This window comes from Pagrus major, chromosome 15, assembly GCF_040436345.1.
Source record: "Pagrus major chromosome 15, Pma_NU_1.0".
In the NCBI taxonomy this organism is placed as follows: domain Eukaryota; kingdom Metazoa; phylum Chordata; class Actinopteri; order Spariformes; family Sparidae; genus Pagrus; species Pagrus major.
The window spans coordinates 9560875-9581127 of NC_133229.1; the positions used below are offsets into that span (position 1 = coordinate 9560875).

Consider the following 20253-nt stretch of genomic DNA (forward strand, 5'->3'; position numbering starts at 1 on the left):
CAGTGTGGTCTGTCTCCACAGATTTACATAGAGACCATTTGGGTATTTTTTTACCTGCTGTGATGCATTCAGGGGTTAAACACCAATATGTTAGAAGCTACTGATGACTGAGAATTTTTATGAAGGGAGAACCTCTGATACCACCATGTGCTCATTAATGCTTGTTTCTGCCCTTTTTGAATGCAGCTGTTGTTCTGGCTTGAAAAAGAGGTCTCAAAGCGAAACTGGGAGAAAAGAAGCACCTCTTACCCTCAGCAATAGAATATCAGTAGTGTGCTGAGACCTTTGCTCACTGAAGGGGCGAGCTCTCATACTGAGACTGAACACCTGCTACATTTTAATATTTTGTTGACTCACTTTCAGAATATTAGACTAGATACTACTGTGCTTTCAGAAATGGAGCTGCTATTTACATGATAAGCTTAAATTTGCTTAAATTACAACACAGTCATTGACTGCCTCGTGTCATAGACCATTATTCATGTTTATTTGAAGATTTTTCTTTGAAATGTCTTTGATTTCAGTAATTAAACTAGATTTTATTCTGGATTCTAACCATCAAAGTATATTAACGAGTCAAGAAACATCACATTGTCTGTGTTATATTTAACATTTATGTTCTACATGCTGCTGCTGTCTGAGCTGCCAGCCCAGTGCTGACAGCTGCCAAGCCAGAGACTGCTGTTCAGGATTGCATTTAACCATTTGTAAGCGTGAAACCAAGACATCTTTAACAAGGGAGAACACAGTTTCAACATTAGCAAACATGGGACCACTGGACATTTTAAATTAAGACATTGCAACATTTTCAGGCCATGTTAGTATCAACAAAACCAGATATTTTTGATGAGACGTTGGAGAAATTTGCAGCAAAAAAAATTGGTTTTGTTCCTAAACCTAACAGATTATAACAGCAGAGGATTGTCAAAACATACAAATGAACATTAAACCTAATGAAACATAAAAGAAATGGAAACTTTCAACGTATCCATGATTTGCAGAAACATAATTTGCTAGCATTTATTTTGGCGATTGGGGTTGGAAATCTCAGTGTGACACTATCCTATAACTATAGGATAGGATGGCACATCATAAAACCCCTTCGAAATACACCAAGTTAAGTTGATTGGGGTATATATTTAGTAGTGATGGCCCAAAAGTGCATTATGTTTAATAACACTATACAGTGCTGAGTGCTCAGTGATATTCACATACATCTGCCAGGGCATCTGGTTAATAAATTGAGACACACATCTACTATAAGTCATATTGTCTACCTCCTCCATAAAAAAGAATAATCACTTAAAATGAATGCAGCGAGGATGGACGTTTTCAACACATCTTTGGCAACACATGTTCTCAACACATCTTTTTCAATATCATATTAAGTATGTGTCAGTTCTCTTGTTGGCACAGCTTCACAGTAGCTCATTAACCAACTGTTTGGTAGGACACAATCTCAATCTTGTGGAAGGTGAAGGCTAGTGTAGCATGCCATGCAAATAAAGGGGTTTGTTCTCCATCTGGCCAGGAACACCTCTGGGGATATTCTGAGCCATGGAGACCAAATGGTTTTTGCATGTAAAGGGACCACACAAAGCCTCTGAATTAATTCACTACACTGCAAGAATCATAGTTCTTCACTTCATGCAATAGACCAGAGGCGAACACATTGTCCCTTTCTCATATAGCTCACGTTTAACTCTTAAATATGCCAACCCATGAGAAGGTGGTAATGGGCAAATGTACATTCTAATGAAAATATGTAGCATATCATTAAGTCTTTAATAAATCTAAAACACTCGCCACAGTCACAGAGTGTATAAAATATAGAGTCAGATAATAAATCCATCCATCTATCCATCGCAATAAAAGCTTATACTGTTTTCATATGTTTACTGTGCATTTTTCAATAGAATTATCATACATTTTTTGGATTCAGCTTTAAGGTAACCTCAGTTTTGACCATGTGAGAATAATTTACCACCTCTCAGATAAAACCCTGCAGTAGTTTTGTAGTGTTTTGTAGCACTGCATTGTAAAACCCTCAGACAGTCCTTTGTGTTTCCACAACCAGTGGTAGCTGTAGTTGAAACAGTTCAGCCTTGACGTTGATTTTATTTATTTATTTATTTATTTATTTTACTAGAAGTGCAAACACTTCAGCAAACGGAGCAAGGACACCCGAGCCTGCACATTGTGTACAAGTCTGAGAATCTGATGTAACTCTGCCTTGTTCTGTAATGTGTGTTGAGTGATACTATGTGTGTTTGTTTCATTTGTTGTGGTTGTCGGCCAGTAACCCTCACCCCAACCTCTACCCTAACTCTCCCATTTTCAGGTTGCTCTTCTATCAGTTTTGGCACTCCCTGCTGAGGCCCCTCATTAAGAGGAAAGTGGAACATCTGTGCCGGTCAGGCAAGATGACTTAGGCCTCCTGGCCAGAGCCTCAGCGGAGAGACACTGCTAGGAAGAACAAAAACTTCCTACAGGAGCCCTCTACAATCAGCAGAGGATAACTACCTCCCTTATGTTTCACTTTTAAGAAGATTCTTTCAGCTGGCTCTGTTTTTATTCTGGCCTGCAGGTTCTCACAGCATACCTTTGTAGACAAAACTCATTTCCATTGTGTCTGTGTTCTACAAATCCCTTTAATGCTTCTCCCAGTAGGCACCTCCTAATGGCTGCCTTTTAGCTCCCGTATAACTGTTGAATAGAAAAGCTGCCACATCACCCTTTTTGTGAGACTGATCTCGTCTAGTGCTCTGTCTTGGGAAAACTACTGTATGACCACACAGTTAGCTATACAACAAATATGGCATAGCAGGTTTACGTTGAGAAAAATGATCATTAAACCAACTGTAAAAGTGCTAGCTTTAATAAAAGACCCCTGACACTGCCATCCGACAGTTTTATAATATAATATATAAGACTGGTCTCAATAGTTTGACAGTGACTATTAACTATCAGAGTATTACTGTTGTCTCCTGGGTATCCTCACATCAGATGCCAGAACCTCTTCATTTAACAACAACAACAACAACAAGCTAAGAAGTATCATGTTGCTAGAATCTAAACACAAGACATGAATTACAGATAAAATCATATTGAAGCAGAAATAAAAACAGTGACGCTTAATGAAATTCTGAGACTTAGAAAAATCCATGAATGATGTAACGGCCTATAATCCAACTAAAATAAAAACAAATCCCTCCCTTCGGGCCAAGTGCACTGGACTGCCAGACATCAATGATTTCCCCATACTGTAGCTCTCTTTGGCAAGAAGGGAGATAACATATGAATAGCTAGTTGGCTACGTTCCAACAAGCTCTCTTAGCATTTATAGTTTAAAAAATGCATAAATAAACAACTCTGTTAATTGCCACAATCCATTAATACAAGAAAAGTAGCATACATCCGTACAAACGCAACTTTGCGCGGTACGTAATGTAACCCCTGGTAGTTATTGCTCACTGCTGTGGGAGTGTGCTTTGTGCTAATGTTACTCATTCTTCAGCTGAGGAGCTGTGTGCTTTGGGCTGCTGGTTTAGCTACTGAACAACAGACTCAGAGGCTGTGTACTGTCAGCGGAGCACATTGTTGTCATCGCTAACCATATCCAACTACATCATGTCTCACTCACATGTAAGAAACTTAAACTTAACATTATCATGATGAACTCAAACGAACATAGCTCTTAATCGTGATCACCGTTGTCAAGCTAGCCTGTTAGTATTGGTACATTTTGGCTTCACCTTCTCTGACAATTATGGTGCAACTATCTCACAGGTAGCCTGTCCAATCATTTCATATGTGTTTGATTTATTGATTCCTGTCCAGATGTACTGCTGACTGGTGGATGCCTAGATAACACTACATTATGTCAAATGTATCTTTTTATATGTTTATATACGTTTTTATGATAAATATGGTAACAGCATTTAGTAGCAGTTAATAGCACAGATAGATATATACTGTATATAATATGCATAAAAACGACTTTACTGATTGGCTGGCTGTATAGCTGGCCCACTGTCCCCTCATCATCTCAACATCTTAATTGTTTAAATGATCCAATGATCCATGACGTCATCATGTCAAGGAGAATGAGCGTTAAGCTTCAACTGCCCTTCAATAACCCCCCTTACTGCTCATACACCCCACAAGTCTAGACAACCGATTCCTTAATACATCCTCGTTAACAGCACAAACCTTCATGTCTACCCTGAGGCATGTTTTGCCACGGTGCAGCTGCCATGATTTCAAACTGTGCCCACGTACAAAAGCACACACTGTCTCTATTTGAATGTGGACCATGTGGATAAAACTGAGCTGTAGTTCAGTTGGAAGGCATTTGGGCTGTACAACAATTGAGGACTGGAGCTGCAGTGTTTTAATTTCATTTCTCAAGGTTCGGTTTCTAAACGCAAATGAGAGGTTCTGAATTTGAATGCAGTTTTGTTGTGCACATAAGCTTGTACAGTTCATACTGTTACCATATTGTGTTTTAGGCCAATTACTCCCAAGGTCTTTACCACCTCATGTCATATTAGCATCAAGTCTTTTAACTTTAATTCAGTTCATTTCCCTACCCTCCCCATCAACCATACAGCATGCAAGACAGCAAATAAGCACATCTAAAAGCCATGGACAAAATGGCTAATTGCTGTTGACTTCATAACAAGTTAACCTTGATAATGTTTACTGTGAGGTGTCCATCTCGAGTGTGTGGGATGAGATTTGTTTATGGCAGTAAATCTGGCAGGCACCGGCAGACAAATTCTAATTTAATTAGGCCCGGGGAATGAAGCAAGGCCTACACAATTTCCTTGACAAATAACCTACACTGAATGGTAAATAACAAGTCTGTAATATTGTTGCACTGGAATCAAGCCACAGATTGTATAACAGCTCATGGTTTGTTGAGTAGTAGCTATGTAGGATGGATTTATGGTGAATAATAATGAACAGTAGTGAGTCACAATGCTTGTGTGAAGTGAAAACGACCAAGCCCACGCAAAGCTCTTGGTGTAATGTATGCAGCCAGCACCTAATTTCCTATTCCTCTCCAAGGAAGCCTTCTGAAACTAACCCAGTCGCTCTATTTATATCTGGCAACATCTTTTCATCTCTGCACTGATAAAGCCATTAGGTACAGCACAACCCTATAGCATCTTAACCTGCTCACTGATAAGTTTGAATGTTAAACATTTTATCATTTAGAATTGTTAAGCTACTGATACACTTCTTAACATGTTATTTCAACAAAGAGGGTGGTCATTTTCATTGTTCACTGTTTTTTCTTTGCTTGTAGAGCTTGTGAATTGAATATAATCAGACAGTGGATGAGTGATGCATAATATAATATGGTCTCTTTCACTGTGATTTGATTCCATCAAACTGAATTCAGCTGCAGTCTTCCACGAGGGATGAAACCACAGTCTTTTAATCACCAATTTTGCAAAAGACTCATTAAATTACCTCAGGAACATACTGCACCTGCGAATATGTAATATGGTTTGTTTCAGAACTTCAGAGCATATCAAATATACAATGCAGTCAGACCATGCATGTGAAAATGCATGTTACTTGTGGATCTGTTGGGTCTTTTAGTTTGGATTTATTACCTGAGGGTATAGTAAGGTATTTCTAAAAAGGATGTAGCCAAAATACATACTATTGTAGGCTTCTTGTTAGAAAGCCAAAAAACTGGAGGTCAATCTGCTGAATTTATTTATATAGGTTGGAATAATGATACTGTGCAATTTAATCAGCTGATATGTACATAATTAATAGATCTTAATGCAATGGCAGCCATTTTCGTCCGATGTCCCTCCAGATTAAACTACCTATTGTCTTTAAGTTTGTTAATCAATCAGGAAGCAGTGAAATAATAACGATTTGTTATTTGCCTACATTTATATGACTTGACCCTTGAACACGGCTGTACGGCATTTGAGCACCCTACCCTGAGTGTGATAGCAGGGCACTCAGTAAAGTGCATACCTCCACCAAGGCCTAACAGCCCACCTTTAATTCAATCAGACCTAATCACTGTTGGTAGTTGCAAGGTTCTGTCCCTATTGCTTATCTATAGCAGCTGAAAAAAACATGTTTCATAAGTATCCTAGATCCAGATTTATATTAGGATCCGCATCGAATTGTACTCACATATACTAGCCACCAAAATGTTTTTTTTTCTAAATCAGGATCCATGCATTATTCCCTGAGAAATTAATGAAAAAGTTTAATGGAATCCGTCCCTTTATCCGGATCCACAGCCAAAATGAATGGGGTTTATTCTGGGCCGAGAACCTTCCTCCATCCAAGTTTCGTGGAAATCTGTTGGGTAGTTTTTGTGTGATCCTGCTGACAAACAAACCAGCCAACCGCCGAACAAAAAAACATGGGTGAAAACATAACCTCCTTGGTGGACGTTAATAATAGTTAAAAATTGTGTGTTTAATGTTTTGGTAACATTAGAAGAACAGTCATATTCATATTCCATCCTGCTTATTCCCATGTACATCCTTTAACACAATGTTCACTGATAAAACTGACTGGTCTGAATGTTTTCTGTGAGTGAAACAGGGTTCATGGGGATGTGAGCCAATGGATTCACACGGATGAATTGTTTGGACAGTTAATACGTAAAACAAAGGAAAGATGGAACAGTATTATGCAAAAGAGAAAGAACTATTTAATCAGGAATTGATTGCAATGACAAAGAGCTGATACATACACATGAGGCTGATAGGAAGCACTCTGGGTCTTGGCCCAGTCCTGCAAGTTTTTGTTTCTATAAATAATCATCATATAAAAAGGGGCACTACTGTGTGTAATGCATGCACACTGAGGGCATACAGCCAAGTATGTGGTACAATAGCATCTGATTCACCATGGACCTGACTAGTTTGGGTTATTAAAAGTCATCAGGAGAAGTCCAACTAAGATAAAGCAGTAGGCAAGTTCTTCTTATAAACAGTAAAAAGGCCAAAAGTCATCCTGGTCTGTCTTAGTAAAAAATCATGAAATATGTTACAATCGATACAAGAAAACTTTTTGGCGAGCAGGATTTGATCATTATGCTGACAACCCTCTTTAAACCACGGCCAGCCAATGACCAATTTCCAGCTACACGGACTGTTCAGTCCTCTCCTGATGGGAGCAGAAGATAGTAGCGTTGCGTTTTAGAATGAGTCAATCATTGTTAGAAAAAAAAGGGGGAAAAAAAAGATTTTTGCACACTTTAAATCATCCATGTAGGAAAACATTTACTGTTGTTTTTTTACAGAGGTGTCAGGAGTACAGTTGATTCATGCATAAGAAAACATTGCTCATCGTCTCTCTTGTTATGATAACTTTTTTGAAAACCTCATACATTTCAGAGAGAAGATGCTTAACTGTGACAAGACTATTTTTCATCTTCTTTGCTCGAACCTTTTGATCTACGATGTGCGTGTTTGAGTTCTGAATTTGTGTTTTTTTTCCTGATTTCTTTCAGTTCTTGTCTACGGACAGTAACCAATTGAACAAAACGCAGTAGATACACTCAAAAAATTGCCTAAAAAGAGCAAAAAGAAGCACTGTTAGTATGAGGCTGTGGCGGTGTATTCACTCACCAGCTGGGCATCTGCAGGAGGCTGTTCCATTGGAGCGTGTCAGGCAGGTGGAGTTGTTCAGGCAGGGATTGTGGAGGGGGTCGCAGGGGTCATAAGGCTGGTTGCACAAGGGGCCGCTGAAGAAGGGGGGACAGGTGCAGGAGAACTCCCCAGGTATGTCTGACTCCTGACACTGAGCTCCATTTAGACAGGGCCCAGAATCACACTCATTCACATCCTCTGCACAGTCCACACCTGTCCAGCCTGGTGAGCACAAACACCTTGGATACAGCGGAGGGGAGATACGGCGCCGTCATTGTGGGATTAATTAAAATGCATCCAAAATAAATAAACACTTACTTAGAGGTTTTCTGAGGGTAAAGAGTGTCATTCTCTCTGGGACAATGAACTAAAAATGGATATAGTAGAGTCACTGTGGTGTGCTACAAATAAACCACCACATGGCACACGCTTTTTTGAATCCAAATGATCCACAGGACACATTTTTCAGCAAACAGGTACACAGTGTTACAGTGTTACAGCGTATTATTGGCACTGCACTCCTGGATCTTTGTGTGCCAGTGTGCAGGGAATTTACAGGTTAATTGAACTACTGGTCAGAGCAGCTTTTCATTCTGGACAGCTGAATGTAGGACACAAGAGGTTGGAGCACTGAGTGGGGATTAAATGGAAATGTATGCATGCGAGACAGACAGAAAAACAGAGAGAGAACCAGAGTGTGCGCGAGTCTGAAGTGTCTGCTCTTAAGGCAGGTGAATATTCCACTTGGTGGCAGTGAGTACCCGAGCACTACGAACCACTCCACCTTGCCTTGCTGTTCACCCTCCAACTTTTCCACCTGAAGCAGTTTTACGTCTCCCCAGCGAGCAGGAGGAGGAGGAGGGGGGGACATTAGCTGAAGCAGATACACCAGCTTTTTCCTCCAATGATTCACAGATCCCCTGAAACCTTTTCATGCTGTGAGCCATTGATTGACTCATTTGTTTTACCTGCCATCTGCAATTCATTATCTCCGCTGCCGGTGGAAGGACATATTGCTATCTCTGAGCGGCTTCTTTTTCTGCATTTATTAAGTGACTGATGCACCTCGTGAGGACAGCGCCCTCGAGCCAGCGCGCACACCTACTTGTAGCTGTTGAGAAGGTCTGTGCAGGTGGCGTTGTTTTTGCAGGGCTGCGATAAACATTCATCAATTTCTTGTTGGCAGAACTCCCCCTCCCAGCCGGAGTGACACACACACTCATAACTCTGCAATACAAAGAAAAGGAAACGCTACTGGATGAACAGTGAAATATAGTGACACCTCACATCTTGGTGAAGTAATTTTGGTAGTTAGTAGTTATAGCAGAAATCCGGATTGGATGGACAAAACAAGACATTTGTGGATGTCATCTCAGGCTTTTGGAAACACAGAGCCACATTTTTCACCATTCTGTGACATTTTAAATCAAATCAATTAATCAAAAAGTATATATAAGTAACAGATTAATTGAAAAAGAAAATAATCATCTGCTCTAGCTCTTCTTACCTTTTTATTATATTGTTTATTTTTTACTATTATTATTGTTTATTGTTATATTGAACTGTCCTTTGGCTGCTGTGACGCACAAATTTCCCATTTACGGGACTAATAAAGGAATTTCTGATTCTGATTCTGATAACATTACAACAATTAGATGACTTAATTATATTTTTGATAAAATGTTTCAAATAGATAGATTATGAAACTTTTCTTTGGTGCAATATGCAATATGCAAGATTTGGCCAGCTGTCTGATTCATACTACCAAAACAAAAAGGTGGGCAGCGTATCACCAGAGTTCCACTTTGTTCTTCTAATTCTAGCTGCTGCTTGCTAGTTAGCTCGGTTTGCTGTGCATCTAGCTGTCTCGACTGGGAGCTCAGAGAACCAAGGGAGACTATTATTGATAATAGTTTTCAATTTAATTACATTTTTTTAAAAGGTTTTCAACTAAAAATCGTATATATTGCACCTTTAATATGTATATGTATACAAAATATACACTCTATCAAAGTAAGTTACTCCTCTCACGTTACTTGTTGTGTTAATGTTGAGTTAACTTTTTTCCTTTTTTTTTTTTAAATAGTGATGATGAGTGTTTATTCCTTTTTAATTACACAAAGATAAAAGCCAAAACACTTTTTTGATAATAGCTAAACCTTTTCAGTCGTTTTTCAAGCAAAAATCTTAAACATTTGCTGGTTCGAGCTTCTTAAATGTAGGGACTTTCTGCTTTTCTTTGTCATTTATGACCGTGAATGAAGAGTTTGGGGGTTTTGGACTGTTTATTGGACAAATAAACCCCATTGTGCTCTGGGAAACTGTAATGAGCATTTTCACAATTTTTTGACATTTTATAGACAAAACAATTAATCATGAAAATAATAAGCAAATTAATCAATATTGAAAATAATTGTTAGTTGCAGTCCTATCCTCTTGCATTACAATGTTATGTAACAATGTTAACACGTTACATGTTATGGTGATCAGTCAGAGAGCATCCCGTCTTATTTATACCTGTTACATTTTTGGTAAACAAACACTGCAGCACTTAACATACTTAATTAAAAACATCTTAATTTTTCTCAAAAATCTTGCAGAATAAAACCTCCTACTCACAGAAAAGATCTTTCCTGCTGAAATCTGTTTAAACTGTGGAAGAGTCATGCTTGTCTTGAATTTTCACATTACTGCTGTGCAGATGTATTCCTTCTACCACCCACCCACTGGATAATATGCAAGACTGGTTTTTTCATGCCATTCAAGGTATATGGCACAAGCCTTTATCTAGCATACAATATAACCGCTGCATATTCTGTGTGGAAAGGATTTTTCACAGACATTTGAACATTTAAAGTATGCTTGATTTAGATCATTTCTTTTCAGGACCAATGAATATGCTGTTCCTACTGTACATTAACAAAGAGATTTATAAATAGCTCCTACCCTTGTATTTTTCTGTATGTGGACCACTTGTCCTTTCATCATTGCAATCTGCATTATGATAATTAATCATGGCATGGGAGATGAATGGTTTGTTGTCTATTACAATCCAAGGTAGCGGTGTAATTTAAATTCCTCTTTGCATACAGGATGAAGGTAGTCATATGGTCAAGGGTTTCTCAGGATTCCTTATTGCCAACATCCTGTCTAAAGGTCCTGGGCGCTGCTGCTTGAATGCATGCTAATCTGTATTTCATACACTGGAGGGGAGCCGTTAAACTTTGTCTGATATAATTTGTACAATGTGGGCCCGAAAAATGCCGTCATCTCATGATAAATTAGATACCTCCAGGAGACTCCAATTCCTTACCCCTGGCAATAGAGCATAATCTCATTTTTGCTGCTAAGTCACCTTCAGGGACCGCAATTCTCCAAAATAAGCGAAAGCTCTGTGGGACACAGTGTTCAGAAGAGAGGAATAGCTGTTCTGTAAACAAGACTGTGAAGGGGGTTCCAAAAACTGTCCCTATTTGAATAATGAGCTGAGAAAAAAATATATAACAGTGAACCCGGGAACAGTGTGACTAGAAAAATATTGGTTGAATTTGATTATATCCCTTATTATCATACCTGGTTCTATTCTTAAAGCAGTGTCCTTTTGTCTTTGAAAATTGGAGTATTTAGTTCCCTGAAAACAACACTGACATTTTTTTAGCCAGGATTCTCTGCTGGGGATCATTTTGAAACCTAATCATAGAATTCCTGAAAAATGAACATTAGAGTAGCGATTTTTTGAAACCAATTGGTCTTGATAACCACATCAGAACATGCTATTTTGCTTTAGGTAGTGCCTGTGAATACAAAGAGGAGGAAAACATTTTTTTTTCACACATTAACGGTCATACTGCTCACAATTTTTATGTAGACAAATCATACATCCACAGATCTTGTAGAAAGGTATAGAGGTAACATGTTGTTCTGGTTCAAATTGATTGTTTTGTTTATCTCAATTCTGATGGTTTGATCCAGCTTCTTTCTGAGCCGATAGTATAACGCTGTTGGTATCATGTGGTATCTGTGATTCGTCAGTAATCAAGAGACTTGGTAGTTGACAGTTGGTGGAGAAAAAAAATCTAAAAATGGCAGAGTTCTACAGTACTGCCGAACGTTAGCTCAGTAGCATTAGCAATGTTAACGTCAGCTGGCATTAGCAATGTAAACATAAGCTAGCTATTAGCATCATTACTATTGTTAGTGTTGGCGTTGTTAGCATTTGCGTCGTCAGCGTTGTTAACTTTGGCTAGCTAGCGTTACCTACGTTAACGTTTGGAGGCTAGCTTTAGCAACATTAGCTCGTGCAACAAACTGGAAAGTACTTGAGGGGGCAGATGATTCGAACAACAGCTGTGCTGTGACATGAATATAATAGTGGGGGAGATGGGATGCCACAGTTAGTGGCTAAATGTTGTCAATAACACCTTTAAAGGATTGGTCTGATCTTGTATAATCTGAACTCAGCCACTGGGACAGACGGATGCCAGATTGAAACGGCGTGTAGAGCCGGAATAACTGTACATCTTACTCAGGGAAATATTTGTTTCAACCAAACCAGAAGCGATATGAAACGACATGAGTTTTATTTCGTTTATGTTGAGTTTGCATGAAGTGCATTTTACGAGGCGACTAAACTCGATTTGGATTGGTAAAAGAGAGAAACCGTTTTTTTTTTTGTTTGTTTGTTTAGTGAGGAATTCAGGTGCAGAAATCTTCTTTCTTGACATTTTGTGAGATTATTTTCTCTATTTTATTGGACTTTTACATTGACATCTCTCAGCTATGGGGGCTATCAGACTATTGCCTCTTGTGGTACGAAGCGGCATCAGGAGCCAGGACGGACTGGGGCAAGACATCTCTGCAACATCATACATACAAATACTATTTGACAGAATGTCAACACTGTTGTTTCTTCACACTGTTTTTAATGTTAGTTTTTGAACATTTTAAACCAAAATTCTGACCACGTCTTACGAACCGCTTCTTTAAAAGTGAAAAACTACATAATGTTGACGTCAGGCTTAAGCCTTGTTTAGCAATACATAGACTGGCTGAATTCATTTTTGACAAAAGGTGATTAATTGGATAGAAAACAGACTAGACCATCGAGTAGCATCTCAACGTTCATTTTAAAAGGTTGAAGTTTGGTATTGAAACTTTTTAGAAATGAATTTGTGTTAGTGACAAAAAATAGTTGAAAGGTTGTGAAGTGCTTTCTCTCCTCTCCATGTGGCTCCTCTGGGACTCCACTGGCTCCCAACTGAAACATGCTGTTTTTGTTAAATAGATCTCATCTTTCTTAGATACATTATGCACTCATTTTCAAGAGCACAGACTTATTTTAAACACTAGGTGTGGACTATACACCCAGAGATATATGTCTTTGTCCAATGGAAAAAAAAAGCCCACAAACCCAAAGACTTTATCTATGACACATCTGCTTCACTACTGCAATCTGTTAGCAAATAAGCAGCTGTTGGAAAAAGGCCCCTGGTACTCATTGCACAGTTTGTAAGCAGCATTCAGCTCCCAGGGCCTTTTGCAGCTGCAACAGATCAATGTTATTGGCTTAAAAAAAACACTTGAATAACAGAAGTAGAGCTCTTCCCTGCAAAAAGAAAGTCTTTAAATAGGCCTTTAAACCCAAGCCGGGCCTCTGTAGAATCAGCCATCGATACAGAAGGACCAGCACATTTGAAATAAAATGTACTGGGAAGAAGTCATTTATTAAATAGCTTGATGTTTGATGTACAATTTACAGCCTAAATTTCACAAACTCAGTTTTTTTATTTGTCATTTCAACAAACATCTGCAGAAAATCAACTGAGCCCTGCAGCTACAGGACAAGCCGTCTTGTTTATCCTACATCCTACCGATGTAGTTCAATCCAAAGTCTGCTACATTAGCTTAGACATAAATATTTGAGATGTGGAAATGATCTTAAATACAGAAGCATTAACTATGGTGCTTTCTATATGTTTTATTATATGTTAGTCTTAAAGATTAATGTCGAATTACTGATCCAAAGGAATTCTAAGATTTTTTGGGGGGATATCTAATTGCAAAACAAGTTATTTCTGACTCTACAAACTGACCTTGAACAAGTCATTCACAGAATTTCAAACTGTTTTACTTTGTTTATATTTGGCAGACCCTGCCACCCTTCAAACAGTGTTCTGGGGACCTTATGAATTTGTATTCTTACCTCATTAAAATTCTGAGTTTGAATTTCTTCTCCAAAACTATTAAGTGCCTCTTCAATTGATTTTCACTTTAATGTGATTTTTCCCAGGTACATTCTGGTCATTATTGTACATTAAACATTCAGCTAACAAGGCTTTCATAGTGTAATTGGCATTGCTTTTCTAAAAGTAATTACAATAATGTGGTGCCACTTTTAGACATTTCCCGTTGCTCTTTTGTTTCACCCAGATACCTTAAACTTGAAACATACTTGCATCTCCACCTTGCTGAACAGATTTCCCAATTAGATTTGCCTACATTAAATGGAACCCAGAGCCATGTAGCCATGTATTTTATTATTTTTATTAATCCCCCACTATTCATGTTATTGCACAGTTGTTTATGTCTTATGCTTTCAAACATTAACTGCATGGCACTCATTAAAGGAAACAGGCAGCGCCATGTGTCATGTCTGTCAATATTTCGTGATAAACTGTAGTATTTTAAATGAGTCACAAACTGTAGCGATGAACAGCACATTAGGCCATTTTAAAGCCTTTTAAAAGCCATTATATGAGCGCATTACCCTTCCAAACAAAAAAAAACATCTACTTACCAGATGGAGGTCCTTACATATTGAGTTGGCGCTGCACAAACTGTTCACACAGTCATCAATGTCTTGCTCACATCTCAGCCCAGCGTAGCCAGGATTGCAAAGGCAGTAAAAGCCGTCTACAACTGAAACAAAATCAGTGGAACAGTTACAGCGCCTTGCATCATAAATTAATTCTCTCTTTTCTCAGTAGGACCTACTAATGTGGCACAGATCCACACAGGTAAGTGCTGATCATGAGCATGAAACACAATCGGCCGCTGTGATTTAATATTTTTTTTAATGGATGTGACCGATAAAATAAACGCCTTTCTGCTGTATCGTTGCGACCTGTTGTTGCTAAATCTTCATGACAGGTTCCCTCCCTCTGCATCAGTCTGATGGAGTTTGACACTCTAACCATCTTTAAATGAACCTGTCTGCGATGGCCGTTCAGCCCTTTTTTTCCCTCCTACTACTTTCCCCGTCCGTACTTATCCCACTCGTACTCAATGAGAGCCTAAAAGCCGGGCCATTTGTTTTCACACTCTCAACACTCTGAATGAGGGGGAAAGAGGTGGAACAGAGGGAGAGAGCCCATTTCAGGACCATCCTTTATTCAGATGTTACAAATGTGCCAATTTCTTCCATCACAAGTTAGAATCTCCCACGTCTAATAATCCATTCCTTCCTCTCTTTAACTATTAATGACGTTAAAGCGGGATGCATCATTCTGTTTCTCCAACACAACACTGGTGTACAGGCAGCCAGTGACAGAGGTAATTGCAGTTCTTACAGGAGTGAATTTATTACTTCCCCAGTCAGGGTCCCAGGATTCTTCATTATCCCAAAGATTTACCACGTAATCTATGCTGTCACTCTGTCTTGGTGCGTGTAGCTGCTATTACTCTCATTAAATGCTTTAGGTCCTGGGTGGCAGCAGCATTACTCATCTCAGCCACTGTAGCTATGCAGTGCTCTCCCTGGTGGCTGGCTGGCTGCTGCCGAGTGCCGGCCAATAGGTCCTAGAGGCCTGCCTCACTAACCTAAGGTGAACTGGCTGCGCTCGAGATTAGTCGAGACAGCTGGCCGAGGTCCACTGTCGCACAGTGAAGGATAGGATACTCTTAGGTAGTGATCCACTGCCATCACTGTTTTTGCTCCGGCACAAGCCAGTTGAAACAACACTGGCTGGGTTTGTTGAGATTGCATGAAGGCTGGAAAGTCATGCCAAAGCATAAATAATTTGTTGCCGGGAGAAATTTAATTTTAGACACGGCTGTTGAGTTTTTCAAAAGGTATTTTTGGCGCTTTGAGCACCGGAAGCTGGGTGCCTTCAGTCCTTTTATATTCAAGAAAAGGCAGACATCTCCAAAAACAGTTTAGATGGATAAAGAGCACTACAGCTAAGAGGAAAGTTTAGGATTTTGGTGCACCTTTAAATGTTTGCCCTTCACTGTAAATGTGTGCAGTGTAATCATCGACCATTTGGTGATAAATAATCCTTAACTTTGAGACTATTAATGAGTCTTTAATCAGGCTACAGATGGAAAACATAGGGTCAAATCTTAATAGATAGCTGAGGGAAGAAAAACAATATTTTGCCCTGAGCTTTGATTGTATTAATTTTGTCATTTATCATCCATTATTCAAATTACTACACAATATTGATGCCTAATTGATTTCCTTTTACGGTTACGTTAAGGAGCTAATCAAGCCTACTGCAGCAGGTAATGTCCTAGATCCTCACATCAGATGGAATAACTCCACTCTCATAACACCCTTATTAGCTGCGATGGTGACCCAATTGAAAACCGCCTGTCAGGCTCTTAAGTGAGCAAAACCAAATTTGACATAGTGGCTACATGGGTGTGTGCGGCGCTTCGCTTCCATCTTGAGGGCCTGCTATTAAGCATGTTGGCGAGATAGGCTGTTTCTTACCATCATAGCAGAAGCCGTGAAAACAGGGGCTGGAGCTGCACTCATCCACGTTGATTTCACAGCGGGGGCCAGTGAAGCCCCGGCGACAGTGACAGCGGAAACCCAAAGGGAAATGGTCCTGATCCAACTCCTCCACACACACTGCGCCATTCTCGCACGGATTACTGGCCTCACAGGGTAAGAACTCACAATTATGACCTGGGGTGAGGCAAAGAAACACACATTGGAGGGCCATACAGCAGACAGCAATCTGTGTGGAAATAGCTGTGTAGAGGTAGCTTGTGAATTTCAACCTGGGGATCATCTTTTCTCATCCATAATAAATCGTCACAATTTGGTTGCCAATTATATTTTTTTTATCATTAATCTGAGTCTGCATAAGACTTAAATTGTCCAATTAATTTAGTGGAGTGAAAAATTAAATATTTTCCTCTGAAATGTAGAAAATAGTACCTCGACATCGTAGTAAATAACAGCACTTAAAGGTGCAATATGTAAGAATTTTAGTTGAAAACGTTCAAAATTTGACCAAAACTATCAACAGAATGTGAAGAAATAACAATTGTGACTCTATGATGTCTATGTCTTATGAAGAGATAGCTACTGAAGTTAGCATGTTACACAAAAAAGTACCAACAGTCGTCGCTACAATATTGTTGCAATATTGATATTGAAGTATGGCCTATTTGGTCACCCTATCAGTAATAACTATAATACAGTGCTTTTGAGAAGATTTCAGAATATTGAAGTCTGTATCGTATATGGCCTGAAAATATTGGGATACAGTATCTTTTTGAGGAAATACCGCCTAGACCTAACTTGACCAATTGGCCAATTCCTCCATAATGCACCTTTAAGGTAATGTAAATGTACTTGTACTAAATGTACACTAGTCATTTTTTTAATAATTTCTTGCAAATCCAGCCCCTTTCCCATGCAGGAGTTTCCTCTTTAAAACAGATATTGCCAAAGTGATAAACACAAATAAGCAGATATTTCCGATTGCAGATTATCCTCACAGATATATGTTCATTCAAATACCCTGATTAATGTTTTAGATGCATTTTGGAAACCATTGATACACCTGCAGTCTTTATTTCCTCCATTTCAGAAGCCAGACATAAGAAATTAAATGGCTGAATTTATTACAGTCCCTCAAATATATATATACATAAAAAAATAAAAACGTTTTGTGCTCGTGACAAAACAATTACCGACTGAATAGTCTCAGTCCTCAGTTCTGATTGGCAGCCATTTTCCATGCTGATTTAGAACAATGGATAAAAGCACACCTGTGGCTGTGCAGCACTCAATTTAATTACTAATGTGCTGATTGAAAGTTACCATTTGCAATTTTAAGATTTTTCTGTGACACTCTGAGCAAACTCCGGACAAATGAAAGTGCCAGACATCATTATAATCAGGTCATGCATGAAGCAAACTGCGATTGAAGAAAATCACTTTTGCCAAGCACAAATAAGAAAATCATAAAGTACAAACAAGGGAGAGAAATGAAGAGCATGCATATGAAGAAATGATCTTCACAAAGCAAGTGCAGAACTCAAATCAGGCCAGGCATTGAGCTTTAAATGAGTAAACAACGTTGCATACAAAACAAGACACAACACCATGGTTATGTGTCCTACCTCTGACAATTTCTGTGAAAACATGAAGAAAGACACGTTTTATGTAAATACATTTATCTGTAGAGGAAATGGCCAAATCCAAATGTTCTGCATGCTTTAATCGAATTTTATACAGCACAACATTGCTTTTGTCTGAGCCTGCAGGGTTAAGTAGCCACAGCTGATTACTAATGCAATATAATTTGAGAATTGGAGAAGTTCAGGGAGATTTGTTTTGTCTAGGCTGCTTATTCAATAGAAAGTCAGTGGACATACTCGGAAATACTTCACAATTGGCATTATATAAGAGCTTGACCCTCATACAGCGAGCAATACAACAATTCTGCTGTTTTTATTTCTTAGTTCAAAAAGGTATAATTAATGATCAGGCAATTACTTTTATTTGTATAAGAAGGATGTGTTAATTAAGCTGGAGTTATTATATATTATAGTAATTATTCTAAAAGCATTTCTTGTTATATTTGTAGAAAATCATTGTGTATGACTGAGTCTTCCACAAGGTCAGGTGGATATAGTGCTAAAGCTATAAGCGAGCTAGTCACACAAGAATGGCAGAGAAAGTGCAGCGAAAATCAACTGATACTCACATGCTAGCTTGTCAGCAGAGTAGCCACGCTCATTGTTTGTGTTCACTATTATAATATTAGGTGTTTCTTACATGTGAAACAAGGGGTAACACTCACAGCACACAGCCTCTGAAGCTAGCTAACTTAGTAGCATAAAGCAAACACCCCCCTGCCAAAGAGTAAGTGGCATGAGCAGCCGTGGCAGGCTTTTGTTTAGCCGCTAACTCAATAGCACAAAGCACACAGTCCCCGAACCACAGAACGAGCTGCTGTCGGCAACAGACTTGTTCAGTGACTAATGTTAGCACAAATGTTATGCAGTGTGAAAGTTATGCCAGACCACTCTCATTGAGAATTTAGCCAGTTTTTCATTACTGCAGTGCTGAAACATTTCTACTGCCAAGACCTTGATTTCACTATCATCAAATTGTAGCTACCCATCATTTGGAGACTCTGAGGAACAAAGCATTCAGCAAGTATATACAGACTTGGAGAAAGCGTGGAAGCAGGTTTGTGTATTAAATCGAAGAAGACAAAAGAATTTCCTTTTGCTTTAGACACACTTTGTTCCTCAGATGTGTGATCTCTAACGAGGAAGATGAATGAGGTGCAGATTGAGTCGAACAACAATCTGGTACAAAGCAAGGCTTTGGCTTTTGTAGAATGTAGCATCAACACTGCAGGTGAATACTTCAGCTACAAAGAGACTCAAAACTAATTACTGTCAAGCATTGCAACTTTCTCTGTCACTGTATGGCACACATATGCACGAAAATTACATACTGTCCTCTTGTGCTTTCGTCAAGAAAATAAAACAGACAATGTTATAGAATTGTATTTGGCAATCTGAGGCAGATTCTCTCTTAGAGTATACTTGTATTGGGTTTTATTTACAATTCCCAAAGTCTTTGTCTATGAAAAGCAACCGCATTGTGATATGGCCACTACCAGACCTTATAGCAAGAGTGCTGCCACATGTGCTATCAAATGTGTCTCATTTCTGCTGCAATTTCTAAATCCCTTTGAATTACAGCGGAAGACTTCTTTTTCTCATTTTCATCAGAGATCTGAATCTTCCTCCTTACGCCGTCAGTGTGCCTTTGAAGTGCCTTTTTGTAAATTTTTTTTTTTGCCTTTTTCAGGAGTCATTTCCTCCTGGCCACTCTGCTGTAAAGCCTAGATTTGTGAAGTGCTGCCCTGACTGTTGTCCTTCCAGGAAGATCTCACAGCCAACAAGCTCATTAGATCTGTCAGAGTGGTCCTTGGGTTTTGACCAAGGTCTTTCTTGACTGGTCACGGGGTTTGTCAGGATGAGTGCGTCTAGGAAGATTCCTGGCTAGAATGTTGTGTTTTTTCACATTTATTAATGATTGAGCCCTTTGTGCTCCCGTGAAATCCCACTACAGGAAATGTATCCATCTATCTTCACGGTGGAGTCTCCACTCCAACACGCACAGTCAACAGTGAAAAAAACAGCTTGTGTTTTGCTGGAAAACATATTCAGAAAATTGCAGTCATTACCAATATGGGACATAAACAAGCTGTTCCAACAAATCAACATCATAATAAATCTGGTAAATTAGGATTTTTTTTTTATGTTTGATTATCTGCAGATACAAGTTGTGTAGTACCAGATAAATCCTAAATCTCATTTTCACTGCGATGTAAACCAACAAAGACGCCTG

General features: G+C 38.9%; 1 protein-coding gene across 1 annotated transcript in view; it reads right to left on the reverse strand.

The window, feature by feature from the left end:
* The window catches only part of eys (eyes shut homolog), a 185551-nt gene that overhangs the window by 105492 nt on the left and 59806 nt on the right, over positions 1-20253 (reverse strand). Inside the window, exons 22-25 of the mRNA XM_073481633.1 lie at positions 16357-16554; positions 14440-14561; positions 8749-8870; positions 7623-7882 (exon numbers count right to left, since the gene is read on the reverse strand). Coding sequence (XP_073337734.1) covers positions 7623-7882; positions 8749-8870; positions 14440-14561; positions 16357-16554 — 702 coding nt within the window. The remainder of the gene's footprint in view (positions 1-7622; positions 7883-8748; positions 8871-14439; positions 14562-16356; positions 16555-20253) is intronic.